General features: G+C 37.8%; 1 protein-coding gene across 1 annotated transcript; it reads right to left on the bottom strand.

Moving 5' to 3' along the window:
• Positions 1-9,039: 9,039 nt before the first annotated feature.
• On the bottom strand, positions 9,040-14,319 carry LOC139143362 (uncharacterized protein PF3D7_1120000-like). The gene is made up of 3 exons (XM_070713619.1): positions 14,148-14,319; positions 11,466-11,682; positions 9,040-10,927 (listed from the first exon to the last, which is right to left on the bottom strand). The coding sequence occupies exons 1-3, from the start codon at positions 14,190-14,192 to the stop codon at positions 10,545-10,547; spliced, it is 645 nt and encodes a 214-aa protein (XP_070569720.1). The 5' UTR covers positions 14,193-14,319; the 3' UTR covers positions 9,040-10,544.
• Positions 14,320-17,945: the final 3,626 nt, after the last annotated feature.

The raw sequence follows: 17,945 nt of genomic DNA, 5'->3' as shown, positions 1-17,945 counted from the left end.
TTTTTGAAATTCGAAAGTTTCTTTCTCCCACAGAGTAAGCGTAGGGTATGGCGGCCATTTTGAAACCCAGTGTCGCTTAACGTTAGGTAATTTCTTTAATTGTTCAATCAAAAGCTCTGAAGCGACAACTTGTACTTAAGTTTATTGGGAAAAAAATGATTTATAATATGGCAGTTTCAAAATATCGGCAAGATTCGAAACTTTCATCACGAACAATTCAAGGAGACCTTCGTTCGAAACACGGTTTCTTTAAAAAAGATGAACAATGTGGTGAATCAGCCCCCTCCCCCAGTGTAAAAACGCGCTACTACTTGGTACCTTTTTCCCAGTTACCGAACACCAACCTTAAAAATTGACGAACATTATATTCCACGTTGTGCCCACGCTAAACAGATTTACTTTCTTTAATATCAAATGTAGAGCCAAGCATTTACGATCAAAACACATTCCCAATACAATGCAGAAAAAACGTTCTCACTTCTCCTGTGTCCTTAACTACAAACCGACTATTCCATTGATTTGCCTTCGATTCCATAGAAGCGTAGTGTTTTTGAGATGATCTATGGTTGAAGAGACTTGATCGTCAAAATAATATTACATTTTTGTATGCGATATCCTATGTATGTGACCGTATGGGAAACAATTTCGTTGAAAATGTTTCTTTGAAAGACTGGTGTACTACCAGTATGCTACAGGTATACACACATCCCTCCCATTAGCACATGCAAATTTCAGCTCTATAGTCAATAAATTATGCAAAAATAAATGGCGGGGAAATCACTGTTGGTAATTAATTGTACGAAAGGTGTTTCCTATTGCGTTCGTAATCATCCAATATCAAGGTGTCGAGCTTCATGAAAGTCATTCAGAAATCATCCTGCAAACATGGCTGGTCGTGGTAAAGGAGGAAAAGGTTTGGGAAAAGGAGGCGCCAAGCGTCATCGTAAGGTTCTGCGTGATAACATCCAGGGTATTACCAAGCCAGCTATCCGTCGCCTGGCCCGTCGTGGTGGTGTCAAGCGTATCTCTAGTTTTATCTACGAAGAAACCCGTGGCGCACTCAAGGCCTTCTTATAGAACGTCATCCGTGATGCCGTCACCTAATGCTCTGAAACGCCAGGGCCGTACTCTGTATGGTTTCGGTGGCTAGATCTCAAGCAACAAATCCATACCACAAGGCCCTTTTCAGGGCCACCACATTTTCCAAAAAGAGCACTACCGTATGCGTATGTATACTATGCTATACCCGTTGTTGTCCTTTTCTTCAATCTATGAGCATATTTCACGTCATTTTCTAGCAGGTTCACCACAAGCTGTACCCTATTCCTGATTTTTTACAAATTCGTCATAATATTGAGGTCTCGCATCTACGTAAATGGTCACAATATACTCTAGAGAAAAATGCCTTTTTGCCAGACAAATCACTGATCGCACATTAAATTGTGTATGATTGGGAAGAAAGGTTTATGTGAAGTCTGAAATAACAAAGTTTTCACAAACGAATTGATTTCCTGATCAGCATTGGTCATGTTAATGTTCTTTCTCGCTTTTCAGTTACTGTCTTTTTTATTTGAAAAATGAACACTATTAAACACTGGACACTATGAGACACTGGACTTGATCGATTAAAACACTATTTAATCTTAGATTTTCATGAGTTCAGATTCAGTTCAAGAGAGATTCAAATGGAGTTCATAGGATTGCTCTTAAAGAGTCAGGTGGCGGACAGAGAGTTGATTAGATTATGTCGATTGAAGCAGCGCCCTCGGAGAAGCTTTGGTTTAGATAGATAAGTGGGGAGTTTCTTGAATACAAGATGCCAGGAAGAAAAACGATTTTCGGAGAAAGAAATTGTTTTTATCTTAGCAGGAAAGCAGCAACAAAGAGCTCTCACTTCTATCTTTCAAAATTTAACGTCTTTAAAAAGTAACCATTTGTTTTGTCGTTTAGGGAGCCTTCAGTAACATTTACAAGGGGGTGGGCCGGGGAAATCTAAAATAGTCATACAATTTAAATCAACAAACATATGAATTGAAACCAAATGTACCCAAATCGTAACCTTCAGCTTTAAGTTTCATCAGAAGATAATCACATAAATTAACTTTGAGAAAATAGCATGACTATAATCGTGTGGGCATAGAGTTCAACATACTACCACAAGAATGACCTTTGACCTGTGGCAGGTCTGGAGATAGGAGCATAGTGGTTGAAAGTTCTTGAATTTGGCTGTCTGACTGCCCCTAGAGGTGATGCGATATACAAGCAATAAAACATGTTTACACCCGGATTCCGTAAAGTGGGAAGGTCAGTTTATTTTAAGAATTTGCTGATGTTAAAGTTAAAGTTTGTTTTTTTTTAGTATGTATCGCTGGACCATTGCCTCCCTTGATGCAACCTTTGCTCAACTATAGACAACGCACTGTCGTTATCTGCCAGCAAAACTGCAAAAAAGTTAATCTGTGACTTTATCAGTTGGTGTGAGTGGCGCGTCAGTTTTGAATGCGCCTGCTCACGTCTCCATGGCGACTTAGTTGCCATGTAAACAAAACATAGACGCCAACGTTGTTAAACAGATCCTAATAAACTGATTTCTTTCAAAAGCGTCTACTGTAATCAGCTATGTGTGTCCCCATAATATTTAAAAAACAGGGCACAAAATATGAGAGCATCTTTAAGATGACATCTCAAGGGTTCAAGAGAGATCTCTTTCTTGGTTCGTATCCACATAAGGTCATTCAAAACACTGAAAGTAGTCTGCTCTTGAAGAAACCTATAACCTGAACATGACTTTTGACAGGCTGGTAACTCGTTGAAGTATGTGCAAGTCCGTGTGAAATTAGGGACAGGCCTGTATTTTGAAGGTGGACAGTCATAAAAGAGAATATTAGTAAAATTGAAAATTCTAAGATTACAGTCAATCAGTCATGATCGGGTAATACTTACATCACTAGGAGGGACATCAGTCATTGACGCACCGCAACCCATCTCAATTGCTGTTGAAAACTGTCGGGCACCGAGAAAAAAATGAATGTTTTCTAACCAGCTCTGAGAATCAAGTCTGCATCTTTTCCAGTTCTGACAGTCTGTAGGGTACAGCTACACTGGCCTGGCTTCTTTGATGCGCGGTAAAAGGTATACACCGCTGGATATGAATTTCGACGCGTTAACCCCTTAACTTTTTTCATTTTCATTCAGACGTAATCTACTCCGTAATGATGACAGCCACATCCAATTATTCACAACGACGCCTTTTTGTGAGCCCTGGGGTGTCCTAAGACACAAGTATCTATTTTAATCAAACGTCATTTTCTGCTCGAATTTTGGTGAGCACAACAACTTAATTCACGTTATCACCTCTTAGCGGTCACGGGGGATGTCCCGAAGGATGAGATACTGTCCTGGGCGGTCATTGAAGTAAGATGTTGGGTAGGCAACAAGCGGCCAAATATCGATTTGGAGATAATCAGTCCCTCCACACACCGGAGGTACTATGAGATACAATATATGTAGCTATAGACAGTAGAAAAACTGTCTATGATGCAACACACCAGTATCAGCAGGGCGTTACATTGAAGAGCTGAAAGTGAATGTGTGCATATGTCTATAACGCAACAATGTAAAACCCAGTAAAAGAAGTCATCGTTACAAGGTAGTCAACTGTGTGAAAAGTATCACCAATTTTTTTTTATTCTCACCAACTGATAATGATAATGGCAAACGGTGCAGATTAGTGAATACAGGAAGCTTTTGGCATTGATCAATCGAAAACAATGAAGTCAATATAGTTATATCCCTTTATAGCTAGAAGCTCCCTAGGATACTAGCAACCCCATTTAGTTAATGCAGAGGTTTGTATTATCCACCAATCTTCACCCGCGATGTGATAACAGTTCGTTGAAAGGGTAAGGGCTGTAATTCCTATTGATTTTTTGAGTTTTTGTTTTTAACGAAAACTGCATTTCTTTTCTAAGGCCCAACCATGTTGAGACATACAGTATATAGTTTGTTAATTCAGCATATACATGAGTAATAAGCATTGCTATTGTTGACAACATATTCTGGGCCGAACTAAAATTCAAAGGTAACCAATAAACAGTGCATTTTGCGCACATAAACACTTTGTAGGCGGATGAAACTGTCAGAAATTTGATATTTCAATATGCTTTGAAGCAGAGAAAGAATTTATGATAGACGTACAAGCAAAAAATAGTGAAAAGTGATCTAAAGTTCCAGCTCATGGCCCTTTAATGACATTAAACGAAGTTTGATATTCGGTAAAGCTAACCATGTTTATGTTAAAATCAGGGTTACATTACCCCCGTCCTAAATTGTTATCTTTACCTGTTGAAGTTTGACCATCCGTCTGCTTTATTCGACTGAACTTCCCTCTCGTAACACAATTACATGTTGTGACTTTGAGCAGTCGTATCCTTATCTTACTAGTATTATGTCTACGGTACAGTGGTAGTAGGTGGCGTGTATGAAGTGTGTCAGGGGCAGCCAACAAAGCTATTCATGACAAAAGGCGACTTCTTTGCGATTGGGCAACATTTTTATACTTGTACCAGCAACCGGGCTATTTTTCATATTAATGAATGGGGAATTTCATTGGTTTGCTCATAGAGTAATTTGAAACAAGGTTCGTGGGAAACCGCTATCAGACACAGTATGATTCGGTTCTTTTTAGAGTTTACTTAAAGGTATACTGTCACCTGTAATCTAAATATGCCCATATGTGGTCAAAGGGGCGTTCCTTGTATTCAAAATACCAGTGTGAGGGCGCCGTTTTTAAAAAGCGGCCACCCGCTTAAAATCTGTGATTGGTTAGATTTTCTCTTTCCATGGTAACTGTGGTAAAATTGGAACAGGTGACAGTATACCTTTAATATGGGATAGACAAACGCATGTGATACAGAGGAGACTACGGACGTAGGGAGAGAGCAGTGGAGAATTTTTTCTAGCTCTGAAAGGGGAAGTAACTCGTTTCCCACTGTTTTTTTTTTCAACCGTGAACGAGGATGAGCAAGTGAAACAACACCCCTTTCGTTGTGCACTCCAATCAAAGCACGTGACAACGGTAATGACTGGACTCTTGATCTTCCTTGTTTGCTGACGGAATGCAGAGTCACCAGATCATTGTTTCGTGACGTGCTATAAATTTATTACACAATAATACGCTCCGATGGTACCGTTTCACTAAAGTCACCCCTAGACACGCACTTCCCGAATCCGCACTTTTCCACCACCATTTAGAGCAAGGGTTGAAGGTAAGTTATGGGGAAAACACAGTCCCTCCGTCATCGTGGCGGTGGTAAGGGATAGAGTGGAGGCTGGAGTTGGGTAGCTATTCTAGAAAGTACCTAGAGTCAACCCAGTTACTCGTAAAGTATGACGGACGGTCATATCATGGATATTTGCCACCTGTCCTCAATTGTTCTAGGCCCTAGATCTACGGTATGTGTCTGGTATGTCAATGTCTTGTTTGGCTTAAATTTATCATCGGCTATCGTTGTTAACGCAAACATAAATATACAGCTACCTTTCAACAATCGACTGAGAGATAGGGAATCGCACTGAAACGCCGACTGAGTTTGAGTATAGATTTAAACGCATAATATCCTCATTATTCTACTTATTGTTTCACTTTTGTATTTCTTAAAATTCCATAACTTGTGAAGTTTGAAGTATTTTGAAGTATTCTTGTTCTGTTTATGAGATACGGTTTTCGTTCTCCAAAACGCCCGGATGTACAATTTGTCAAGACAGCCTGTGTGTGCGGTGTTTTTCATAAGACTCCTGGTTTGCGCGATGCGACTGGCCTCCACTGTACGATCTATTCGAACATAAATATCTGTATTTTGTGAATAGCCTTGTATAAAACAAATTTTAGAGTCGAAAAATAGTGTTTTGGCATGCCCACTACGTGAAGTTCGTCGTGTGCAGCCTGCTAGCCGTGCTCCTTAGAGCTTTTTAGAGTTCATCATAACGGGTCATAGTCAAAGAGAGACCTCAACATTCGCATATCACACATACAGAAATCCGCGACAACGGATCCATTGGGTATCAAAACGAGACAAAATATAGCAACGGTAGCCCATATCAATGTTGGTGAGTATGACTTTATCTAATCGAAATGAAAGTTATCATGATAGTCTTTGTCAAAATATAAATATAAATATCGAGCAGTTTACAACAGTTCACAATTATTCAATATTTTATTGTATGTTTGTGTTTTGGGTAACAAGTATAATTGTTTCATATTGTCTCAACTTATCGCCAAACACGGAACTTTATAACAACTCTGTAACAGAGACTAGATGAGCAACACATCACGTGACATCAGTAATGCTACGCAAAGTGGTTTACCCGCTGATCAGTTTGCAGGAATAAAATGCTGTCTTCTCCAGAGGATATTAAATAATTTAGGCAAATAATCGACTTTGCATTAATTTCTCTGTACTTTCGCGGAGATTGTCTTGGTTTCTCTTGAACTCCTATAATTATACATGTACGGAATAAGTAAAGGCTAAGGTAAAAATTGTACAGTTCCAGTCGACTCCAAACTTTTCAAGTTGTCGTATTTTTAAAAGTGCCACAAGAATGTCCCAATTTTGGCATTTCTCTGTTGGTCACTGTCATTCAATGGATTATACGTCCCATAGCGGTATTCTTATCTCTACCTGCCCAGTATTGGTCTATATCTTTGATGGATAATGATTGATGGGTGTCACTCCTAATTAGGTCCGACAAATCATAAGCTGTTTCTAATCCTAGTTTTCTTGCAAACATAATGCAGCGACGTGGTGTTTTCATTTTTATTTTCCCCGTTTCCTCGAGCTGATGAGATCCCAGTTCCGACATATAAACAATAATTAAGACTGTTTATCTACATCATAGACTCCGGAGCTAGAGTGTCTATGCTTGCATTATGCATCGGTATCGCGATGGATAGGGTCCCTGTTCATATATTATATTATATTATATAATATTATATTATATTATACTATATTATATTATATTATATTATATTATATTATATTATATTATATTATATTATATTATATTATAATATATCATATTATATCATATCATATCATATCATATTATATTATATTATATATATATATTATATTATATTATATTATATTATATTATTATATTATATTATTATATTATATTATATAATATTATATTATATTACATTATATTATATTATATTATATTATATTATATTATATTATATTATATTATATTATTATATAATATGATATAATATTTTATATATTCGTATATATATTTATATATATATATATGTATATATATATATATATATATATATATATATATATATATATATATATATATATATATATATATGAACGAGGAAAAAGGCTGAAGAGGCTAAATCGACGCAAGGATGAGAAACAAGAGCTTTTCTTTTGTTTGTTGAGGGGAATCTAAAGGAATGTAGATGCACTGTTTGCCTGCCTTTCTTTCTGACTCTGAAGAGTTACACTTCAGATTTCAGAGCTTCGATTGTTTTCTTGAGTCTCTATCATTTGAATTGCTTAACCTTTGAGCGCCAAAGTCTATTTTTGTCCCCTTTAGGCCTATAAAATAAACCCCAATCAATTTTTCTCAGATTTTTGCCAAAACTTTGAGAAAAAATTGTAGCCAATGAAATGTGATGTCCATTTGAATTGGTCCAAAATTATCAAAAAGTTACAGAATAATTCATGAAAATTGGTAAAATTTATATGTATATGTATGTATGTATGTATGTATGTATGTATGTATGTATGTATGTATGTATGTATGTATGTATGTATGTATGTATGTATGTATGTATGTATGTATGTATGTATGTATGTACGTATGTACGTATGGATGTATGTATGTACTATGTACGTATGTATGTATGTATGTATGTATGTATGTATGTATGTATGTATGTATGTATGTATGTATGTATGTATGTATGTATGTATGTATGTATGTATGTATGTATGTATGTATGTATGTATGTATGTATGTATGTATGTATGTATGTATGTATGTATGTATGTTTATATGTACCTATGAAAAAAGAGAAATATTCTTTGTTGATCAGCCCAATATGTAACCAAGACTTTCAAGGGACAACAGATTAATGCTTGAAGGGGCCCGAACATAGATGTCATTCATTAAAGGTACATTAGCTATAACTTTTGCTGATTTTTAAATTTAATTTTGTTCCTCTTGTAAATATTCTTATTATATACATCCGAGATCACCTGCGATAACCTCGTGTTCAAGTATTTACACGGTCTCTTTGTGAATAACATTCAATATAATTGTTAACGACTGAATATATTCCACACTAATTTACTGATTCCGGACTATTAATACACTAAAAATATGATAAGGCCGAACAAAATAATATGTGCTGTTCCGATAACCCGACCTACCCTATTTTTTACCTCCCGACCCTAAACAGAGCTACGTAAACACGAATGTAAAAAGAGAAAGAAAAAACCGTAAAATCACGCGATCTTACTTGACATTTGATTTTTACTTGAACGAGGATGCCTTTTTTTCCTTTTATATGTATGATACATTTTTCTGGAAATGTTGTAGCCAATTTTTGACCGCCCTGAACCCCTGAAAATGCTTATTTAAAACTAAAAATGTTTTGGAAAAAAAATCCTGCCGACCTACCTACCCTATTTTTGAAAACCATATCATCATCGGAACAGCACAATTTTTTGGCCTAAGTTTAATAGGTACTTCACTTAGATATTTTGCAGCATCAAATCCGCCAAGTCAGATAGTCGTGCTCGTCCGTACCGTACCAGTCGGACAATTTAACGTGGTCAAAGAGCGACCTCAACGTCTACTTACCGCTGATACCGGGAGGAAGACATACACTATGGATTCTTGCAGGTTCAAATACAGCAGGACAGAATTTGGCATTCTCCGGTGTAAATCTTCGTAAATATTCTTAAGCAGATTTATTCGACAGCTTTAATGGCATAATTTTAAAATTTACTGAACACCAAATTTTTGATAATCACTAAGTATTCAACTTTATTTCAGTGTTCAATCAAGTGTAGGCTTTTAATATGTGTGCTACGAGTAAAGCTCCCTCAGTCGTAACTTTTGAGAAATTGTCAGATTGTTTCTCTGTCTGCATATTGTTGTTCTACTTACAAGATTATGTCAAAACTCCTTGTTTTTGTCTTGTCAAAACAGCCTGTATATGTGTAATGTCTGTTGGCATTGTTGGCAACTGAATTTTGGTTCAGACCACAATTTCTCTGTCAGGTCAACAATAAAACTTGAAAGTTGTACTCAACGCGCTCTGTTGTCAATCCGAATACAATACTTCGATTTTGGATATATTTTCTTAAGAATAAGAATATGAAAATGTAAAAAAAAAGAACAAATATAATGAAAATACAATCTAAGCGACTATTACACCAATTGTTCTTGATAATTCATATATTTATCAAATGTTTTGCTTATCTTACAAGAGATTTAAAAAGTGACATTGATTTTCAAATATGTACACTTCTATTTAATAAGCAGATCAATTATCAACTCAAGTCCCCTGCATATACCTCATTGTTGAGTCAGTTCAAAATTTGTCTTTATATGGCGTTGCTTCGATACGACACAGCTCGCAGACTTTTGAAAGGGCTAGGACTTTGACATATCCATCCGCCGATATCCGTCCGCGCCATGACGGAGTGGACTTCCTGTCTTGGGATGATAATGAAGCATAAAAATTCTTAATCTGAGTGTGCAAGTTTGATATTAGCAACTGCAAACAGACTGATAGCAATCAGATAAATCTAAAAAAAACCCAAATCTTGGAGTATTGTCTATCATTTGTGTCAAGTTAAAGAAATTGGAGTATAACTGTCATACCTAACGTTTTCCTCGTTCATATCAAATATTATGTCAGCTATTCGTGGTTTAGGAAACTATATCGCTTTATCTACAAACTTCTGTACATTATTTTACAATTGAGAAGAAGGATAAATATTCTGGGCAAGTTTTTCAAAACAGATACAAAAAGATTTTTAAAAATGGCGTAAGACTTGCTATTGTCTAAACTCACAGTAACGATTTACAGGTCGAAACACTGGACGGAATAGAAAAGGTGATCCTCTCAAGGTCATAAGTGAATACAAATGTCTTTTAAATTTTGTTTGTATCTATTATCTTTATAATCGAACTCGTCTGCATGTGTCTTTTTTATTTACATAATGTTATGAAGTTCAGCCCGGTTATCAACAAACAACGGTAAAGTAGATAAGTTTAGCCTACGAGACGAAAGAAAGGGATGGTGAAGGTTTTGAAGGGACAGTAAATGCCTTTTTAAATTTTTCTTTTGTTTGTTTTTTTTGTGAAGACATTCAACTATTGGGCATTTACTCTCGCTTCTGGAAGTAGAAATGTAAAAATACAAGGTTGCTACTTTTGGGACAAAATGCGAATGCGTCCTTATTTTCCAAAACGCTATTTGTCTCTTCATCAATCTTTTCTGACTCTTGGGGGCGCTATGGTTCGGATTTCAGAGCTTCTACAGTATTTTTGATGTCTTCGGTGATGTCCTCTATTGTCTGCTTGAAGGCCTTTCCGATTTCCGGGACCTTCTTGAACTCACTGACGTTGTGGACGGTATTTTTCAGGGTCTTCGGAATCTTCAGCGGACTGAGGCCGGCGTTCTTGACCATGTCCTCAAATTCTTGAGCCCTGGCGATCAGCGCCTCCGACGACTCAACCGCGGTCTTCACGAGTTCGATGATCTTTGTTAGAAGATCGTTGATCGACTTCCAGGTTTCGTCGAGTTTTTCGACAACGTTGACTTTTTCGTCGCTGCCCGGCTGTCCCAATTTCAGGACAAACTTTGGTCCGTCTTCGATTTCAATCGTGAGTTCAGCTGCAAAGTATAAGCCAAAAAACGTTTTTACCGTGAGTAACAAAAAGATGGAAATTTTCCACTTCGGTTTTAGGCCTATTCACTTCGAAAGAGAGAGTGTTATTATTGATCATGCTTTTCTCTTCTATATAAAATTGAGTTATTTTTTGATCAAGAATGAATTTCAAGCACAGAATATACTATTTAAGATTCTAAGAAACAAATAGTGCGATTTACTCATCTGGAAATTTAAAATGTCTCTCGGTGCATCCTTTAACCGACTCACAGGCGAAAAATCTGATTTTTGACAAGAAAGTTGAAATCTTTATATTTCCCAATATTTCAAAATGAAATCTCACAAGTACTAGTCCAGATAGTACAAAATTTTTGAAAAATTGAAAATCGTCTAGTCGAGTTTCTACATTGTGCATTGCTTTCTAGTAAAGTAGTAACGGGGAAGACCTGCACTAATGGGAGAGGGCGCCATCTACGGCAATTTTTGAGAGAGAAAAATAGAGCAGCGAAGGATTCGACATACTGGGCAAGATTCACTACTTACGGAAATTGTTCTTCAGTCCAATCACGACATCCTTTATAGCATCTTCTTTACTATAACCAGCAACCTCTTTGAAGTTTGCAACGACTTGGTCAAACTGCTCCTTCACGTCAACTGCTTTATTGAACGGCTCCGCTGCCTCCTCGAACGTCTTGTCCAGATCTTCGATTTCGGTCTTCTTGATGTCCAACTTTTCAACACCTCCCTTCTTTTTTGGTTTCTAATGAAAGATCACAGCATTTTTTGTTGAAATGACAGCTTTGAGAGCTCTTTGTTAAGACACATCCGCCTGTGAACAATGGCATTTCATTCACCGTTTTTATTTTGGAACTCCGTTTTGTAACTTGTCTCTGTAACTCACTATTCAGTTGACAAATACCAATGATAATAGTTTTTTCATACATCATGATTGTCCGTATATATATATTAATATATATATATATATATATATATATATATATATATATATATATATATATATATATTATAATATATATATGTAATATATGTAATACAAATTACTTCAAGTACAGAGTAATAATATCTGTCATAAGTTTCATGCATCAAGCAATCATCAGATCTTTACGCTGGCTTCCGGTGATTACTCTCTTATTATGCGATTTGATTATACGAGCGATATTCTTCACACAACTGTAACTCACATTAATTGTGTTTCTATTGAAGATCTTGTGGAGTTTGGACCCCCTTTGGAAAATGTTTATCAACAAGTTGAAGAAAGTTCTCGCCGATATTAGTTTCCACGTTTTTACTGAAAGGGGAGGGGGTAGGAGGTGGAAGCAAGTGATGTTATGTTACCCGTTATTGCTTCTCCTCGTTGATTGGTTGGTCCTGACACATTGAATTTGGTCGAAGTCAATATATATATATATATATATATATATATATATATATATATATATATATATATATATATATATATATATATATTAATATATATATATGATATATATATATATATATATATTATAAATTTAGTAATCTATAATACGAAGGATGATAGACCCATATACTGAGACTGAATTCACTTCAAACCTCCCCATGTTTCTTCTTAATTTGTTAACATTATTTAAGGAAAAGCCTGACATATATCTACATTTACTGTTTTACGGATCTACGATGAAACCTTCATTTTACGTCAACCAAGACGCTCCCTGAGGCGTCCTTAGGACGAATGCGCTAAATCAGTCAAAGGATCTGTAGTTTGTAAAAATTAGCGTAGCGAAGTTGACATAATGCTTTACCTAGTGCGTGCGAAGCTTGTTGACGCAGCATGACCCCTCTGAGAAGTATATTGCCATACGTCATTCACGCTTGACCAGCGCGGATTTTCTGACATCGGAGACAAGTATGATGGAACAGAGAGGGGTCAAGGGTCATATAGGATTGACTGTTGAATGTTTCTCATTTTGATAACAGCGACACACGTCCCAGCTTCCGTGGACACGATGGGATTGAGATGGAATGGAAGCTGAGTATTTATTCTTTTCAGTTCGGTGTTGTGTGTAGGGAGGGGCATCTTTCTCAAGATCATGGCGTGCTACGTGTTAATTTCTTTGAAGAAGGTCGGGTTACCAAAGATATAGGTACATTCGAGTACAAGACATTGCAGGTAGTCCACTCGCGATGTGTATAACGGTTGTCAATATTTGAGCTGATATAGCCGTAAGTCTGACAGATGGACACAATCGATGTCACAGTATTTTAAAAGAGTTGCAAGTATGTTGAAACAGGGGCTGTAATGTGCCTACGGGTCATCGCAAATAAACAAGATCTGGAGGCGAACAGAAGCAATCGATTTCAATTCTTGTTCCGTTTCCAAATCCCAGGCAGATATTTTTTTTCATTTTCGTGGATGAAAAACGCTGACCCAGCGATCAATAATCACTTTAGGCGTCGGTTCGCTCACTTGATATGCAAGACACGTAGGGTTTGTTTATGTTTGTGTACATTGCCATGGCGATAGTTTGCCATGTCAACCAAACATTGATGATGTTGTTAGCGACGTCGATGTTGCGATGCAAGTTCCTAATTAAAGATTCAAATATACTGGTAATCAATTATTGTTGTTGGATGTTACCAATTTTTACACGTGGCATCATTATTGAGAATTATTTCAGTTGCTTTCATTGTTTTAATCAATCACTCATATTGACATAGATGTGAGAGTTTTAAGTTTGGTGTAGGAGAAAACGCCCAAAAAGAACAAGAAACAGGTATCGCCGTCATGTTCTCAAAGGAAGAGTTTGAAAGTGAAAGAAATTGCATGCTTGGCTTGGCACCTGCGCCACAAATCTTACAAACGAAACTTTTGTATCTTGCGACGCTTCGAAGGGTGTGTTCCATGCAGGCATGGACAGATGTATGATGGCGAACTGGCAGATGGGTCATACTCCCAGGTATATGTGAAACGCTACAGAACGCACATTCGCTAGAGATTACTGTTGAGAATTTGCAGTCGTTCTAAAATGTCGTCCGAATGATCAAACCCTTGTTGAACTCAGTAAAAGTGTACTAGTATACATTGGGCAGAAGTTCTTACCCAGTGTCACATGTACCGTGTACCGAGGAAGCGACCGTCAGGAGACCAATCGTAGATACGCCTGACAAGTAATGGAATGAGAAATCAGATTGTATCACAGCAGAAGTGCAAGAGTTTCTACTTACATTGTCCGAATCGGTCGCTGTTGATGATGATGATCCACAACCCATCTTAGTTTCTGTCTGGCAGCGCTAGAAAACTGAGAAAAAAAAGTATGTCTTCGCTCCCGCTCCGAGGCCCACGTCTGCACGTCTTCAAGCTTTGGTAGTCAGTGGCATAAGCCGCAGGTAAAGTTTGGCTTTTATCACGTGACGACCGATACATTCAAGCACAGTGGACACGATTTTCAATTGAGTTAGGCCTCCTAGACTAAGCAAGTTTCATCCACATGCTGGTCTCTCCCAACCTGTATCGGTACGGTAATGTTGCTCACAGGATCTTTTTTCCGCAGACCTAAGGGGATACCCCAAACGCTCTATTACAGAATGGACTGCAGGCAAGTCCTCAGGAGGTCACGGGTGTCAGACCTTACTATGTTACTAGTGGCAACAAGTGGCCCAGTGTAGATTCATACAGACCCATGATCAATCAACACAATATCCCCCGGTATTGTCGAGATAAACGTTGGCAACGTGTTCTTCCGCACAAATAATATTTCTTATGTATGTGGTCACCAGGCAACAAGACATAGTGCCAGGAACGCGCTATTTCGTAAACCCTTGCTTACTAATATGATATTAGATTTGTATTGACCAAGGAGTGTCTGTTACAGGTTGTTATCATATTTTCACGATTTTTAGTCAGGTCAGCTTTTTTACCATTTGAAAATAAAAGTTTTTTGAAAACCGACTCGACTGTTTTTTCAATGATGAACCCGTCACATTATCTTGTTTTAATCCCTTCTTTCTGGAGGATTTTGGCTTGATCAGATTTTCGTTACGAAGTCCTGTCAGCTTGGCTTGAATGGCGTCTACCTACACAAAGCACGCGGTAGAATCTCCATGGTAGCGAAGGATTTTGTTTCCCAGCTCTTAAGACGACAGTATTTTCATGCTAATTTTCCGAACTCGGTATTTTTTTAGAACAGCGAGAGGGCCGCATGAATTTTCCTCGAGCGCTTTCCGACCTCATTAGCGGAGCAAAGGATATTGAAAGCGCTTTTTGTATGTCTACTTCCCGAAATCTTTTCACAAAGTGAAAATGCCTCCGAATGGGCCAACATTCGTCGTTGTTACCATGGAAGTACCAAATTGTACCTCCATGTTGTTACACACTTCGCAAACGGGCAATTGTCTCTTCACCATACCGTAAACATTTTGTCACCGATGAATGCGATATCCGATAGTCAATACGGTTGCGACAAGCACTTTGATTACTCACATCGTGAACGCGTGGGATCTTTTTCGACAGCAAAGCGATTCCTAGGCTTTGAGACAGAAAGCAGCTCTCTACAGCAAGCTGCAAAAGCGCGTATCATAGTCAACGCCAGAACAAATCTCTTGAAGCGGACGTGTACATCCGTACGTCGTGCTGTGAACTACGCTCGTCTAAAATTCGTCGACAAGATTGTGTGACGGTGTTCGTTTTAAAATCCGAACAAGGCGTGATGTTGCAGGTGTTCTACAAGTGCGCCATTTCAAAGTTTGATGTTGAGATCACACTTTCCTTAGATCCGATTCTGATTGCAACCAATTTGCCATGAAATGTAATTACTGCAGGTAGTACTCATCGCTTTATATGGATAAAGTTGTCATTTTCTGTCTTAAAAACCTGGCCACGTGCCATACACAATCTATAAATCAATTTGAAGCAGAAAAACTGTTACTGCCGGTGTACCTCGAACTCGATGTTCACATTAAACAGAAAGGGGAGCATGCACGTACATTAACGGGCTGTTCAGTTTATATTATAGTGACAATACTAAAGAAGCCTTCACAGATCACGATAAACAACAAAACACTGTCATAAATTATGAAAGTGAAAGACTTAAAATTTTACTCAAATTTTCCTCAGTGAAACCTTCAATCATTCTCTCACCAAATCCAGAACATAAGCCAGGGGTCACCGTGCAAAGTTTGGTACGTCACTAGAGAAACAAATTATATTTGAAATTCAAAATGGCTGCCATCTCTGTGTTAACTATGTATGAAAATATGAAATTTTCGATTTTCTAAAAACAGAGGTGACTTTTTCTTACTCAAAGAGCTTTAAAATTAACCCCCATAAGTGATATATCGGAATTATATCTGTCTCCGAATATCTGTCTCCGACGGGCATTCTACCTTAAGTCCTGAGTATGTTTTTCGTGTAATAATTATAACTACATATAGGTAAGAGATGCAGATCTATTTCGTAAGGATCACTGCACCCCACGTGACTTGAATATTATACCTAAGGTGGCTACAGCATTAGTAATGTTAACCGACTCGTGAACGAACTAAACAGCCAGAAATAATAACGTCATGCTGGGCACACTTCAGCTCACACGGTCTGTTTTGGGGAGGGGGGCTCTTGTGTGATTCTGTAGATGTAAACTTCAACTTGTAAACGTAAATCTCAATGTCTATTGAGATCTCTCAAGTGGAAACAAAATTTTATAGTAAAAATCAGTCAAAATCAGAGACGAAATTGGTAGCACGTCCGAACGAGCACCGACACAAAAAGTTTTAATTGCCGACCAAATTGTTATTCAGTGCTTTACGGCATGTCATCATGCTATATCTATATTACATACACAGAATATTGATATAAATACCAACTCATGATCGTGGTGGACGGATTAAAAACTATTGAAGACCTATTGAATCTGGCCAGCGATAGATGGCCATAGAACAGGCCCGGAATTTTAATAATGTGAAATGACTGCAGTGTAGGGTTACGTAGCTGTAACTTTATTGTCTTGCATAAAATGGGGTCATGCTGTTATCTTAACCGCATTCAGGGGACGGTTCAGTGGAAATCGGAAAAACCAATTGGAATGAGAGACAAGACTGGTTCTATGTTCGAGGTCACTGCAGGTGCAGGCCTACCATCGCTACCTACGATACGACGTCTTGCAGGTGGTGTTAGCGACGAAAAGTGTTTTAAGAGCATACCTGTCATTTTACCTGTTAACAAATACCGGATAGGAAGGTGACAGGTCAGCGTGCATGCCGAAAGATGGAGATTAAAACAGATAGACGAAACCCTCTGTGGCATTTCATATGTGCGGTTTGTAATATCAAACAGTAATGTGTAAATTCATATGACCTTCAAAACCAAGGTTCAAACCGTAAAGGAAGAGGGGATACCTGGAAACTTAATGCCATTGGGATTTACCCCTCGTTATAAAATGTTTTAAATCACTCGATGTCGAGAAAAAGATTTCCCCCTGACAGTTGTCTTTGTGTCCCTCTATATATCTCGGTCCCTTCCTGTCTGCTTGCTTGGTTCCCTCCTTGTGTCTCGCTCGACATGCCAATCAGGCCTACTGTGCAGGTGTATTGAAAGCTTCAAATGGACCAACTAGGAGAATAAGACACGCACATACTCGTGTACAAGTTTATTGTCGGCGGTCCTATTGGCAAAGAGTGCATAAAATTATAATGTGACTTCCGACATACATATCTCAAGAAATGGGACGAAAAACAAATGGTGTAATATATGCAATATGTGCAAATGAAGAACATGTGTTACCGAAGAACTCTATTAAACGTCACATTGTCACTCAGCGCGGCTTTGGTTGCCATTAACGTCACACGTGCTGTCCAGTCCAGATCGGTTTAGATATCTTTTTTTTCCATCTTTGTAAGCGTCCTGGAGTCTCGGTTCAATCGCCAAATATTATAAGGTTCATGTTTATATAACGGGTCATTTGTGGGGGCGTTACGGCACACCTACGTCCTTGCCCGACTGATGGTTTCCACGTCGACAAATCATGGAAG

This window comes from Ptychodera flava, chromosome 11, assembly GCF_041260155.1.
Source record: "Ptychodera flava strain L36383 chromosome 11, AS_Pfla_20210202, whole genome shotgun sequence".
Classification (NCBI taxonomy): Eukaryota; Metazoa; Hemichordata; class Enteropneusta; family Ptychoderidae; genus Ptychodera; species Ptychodera flava.
This window is presented reverse-complemented; position numbering and strand designations above follow the sequence as displayed.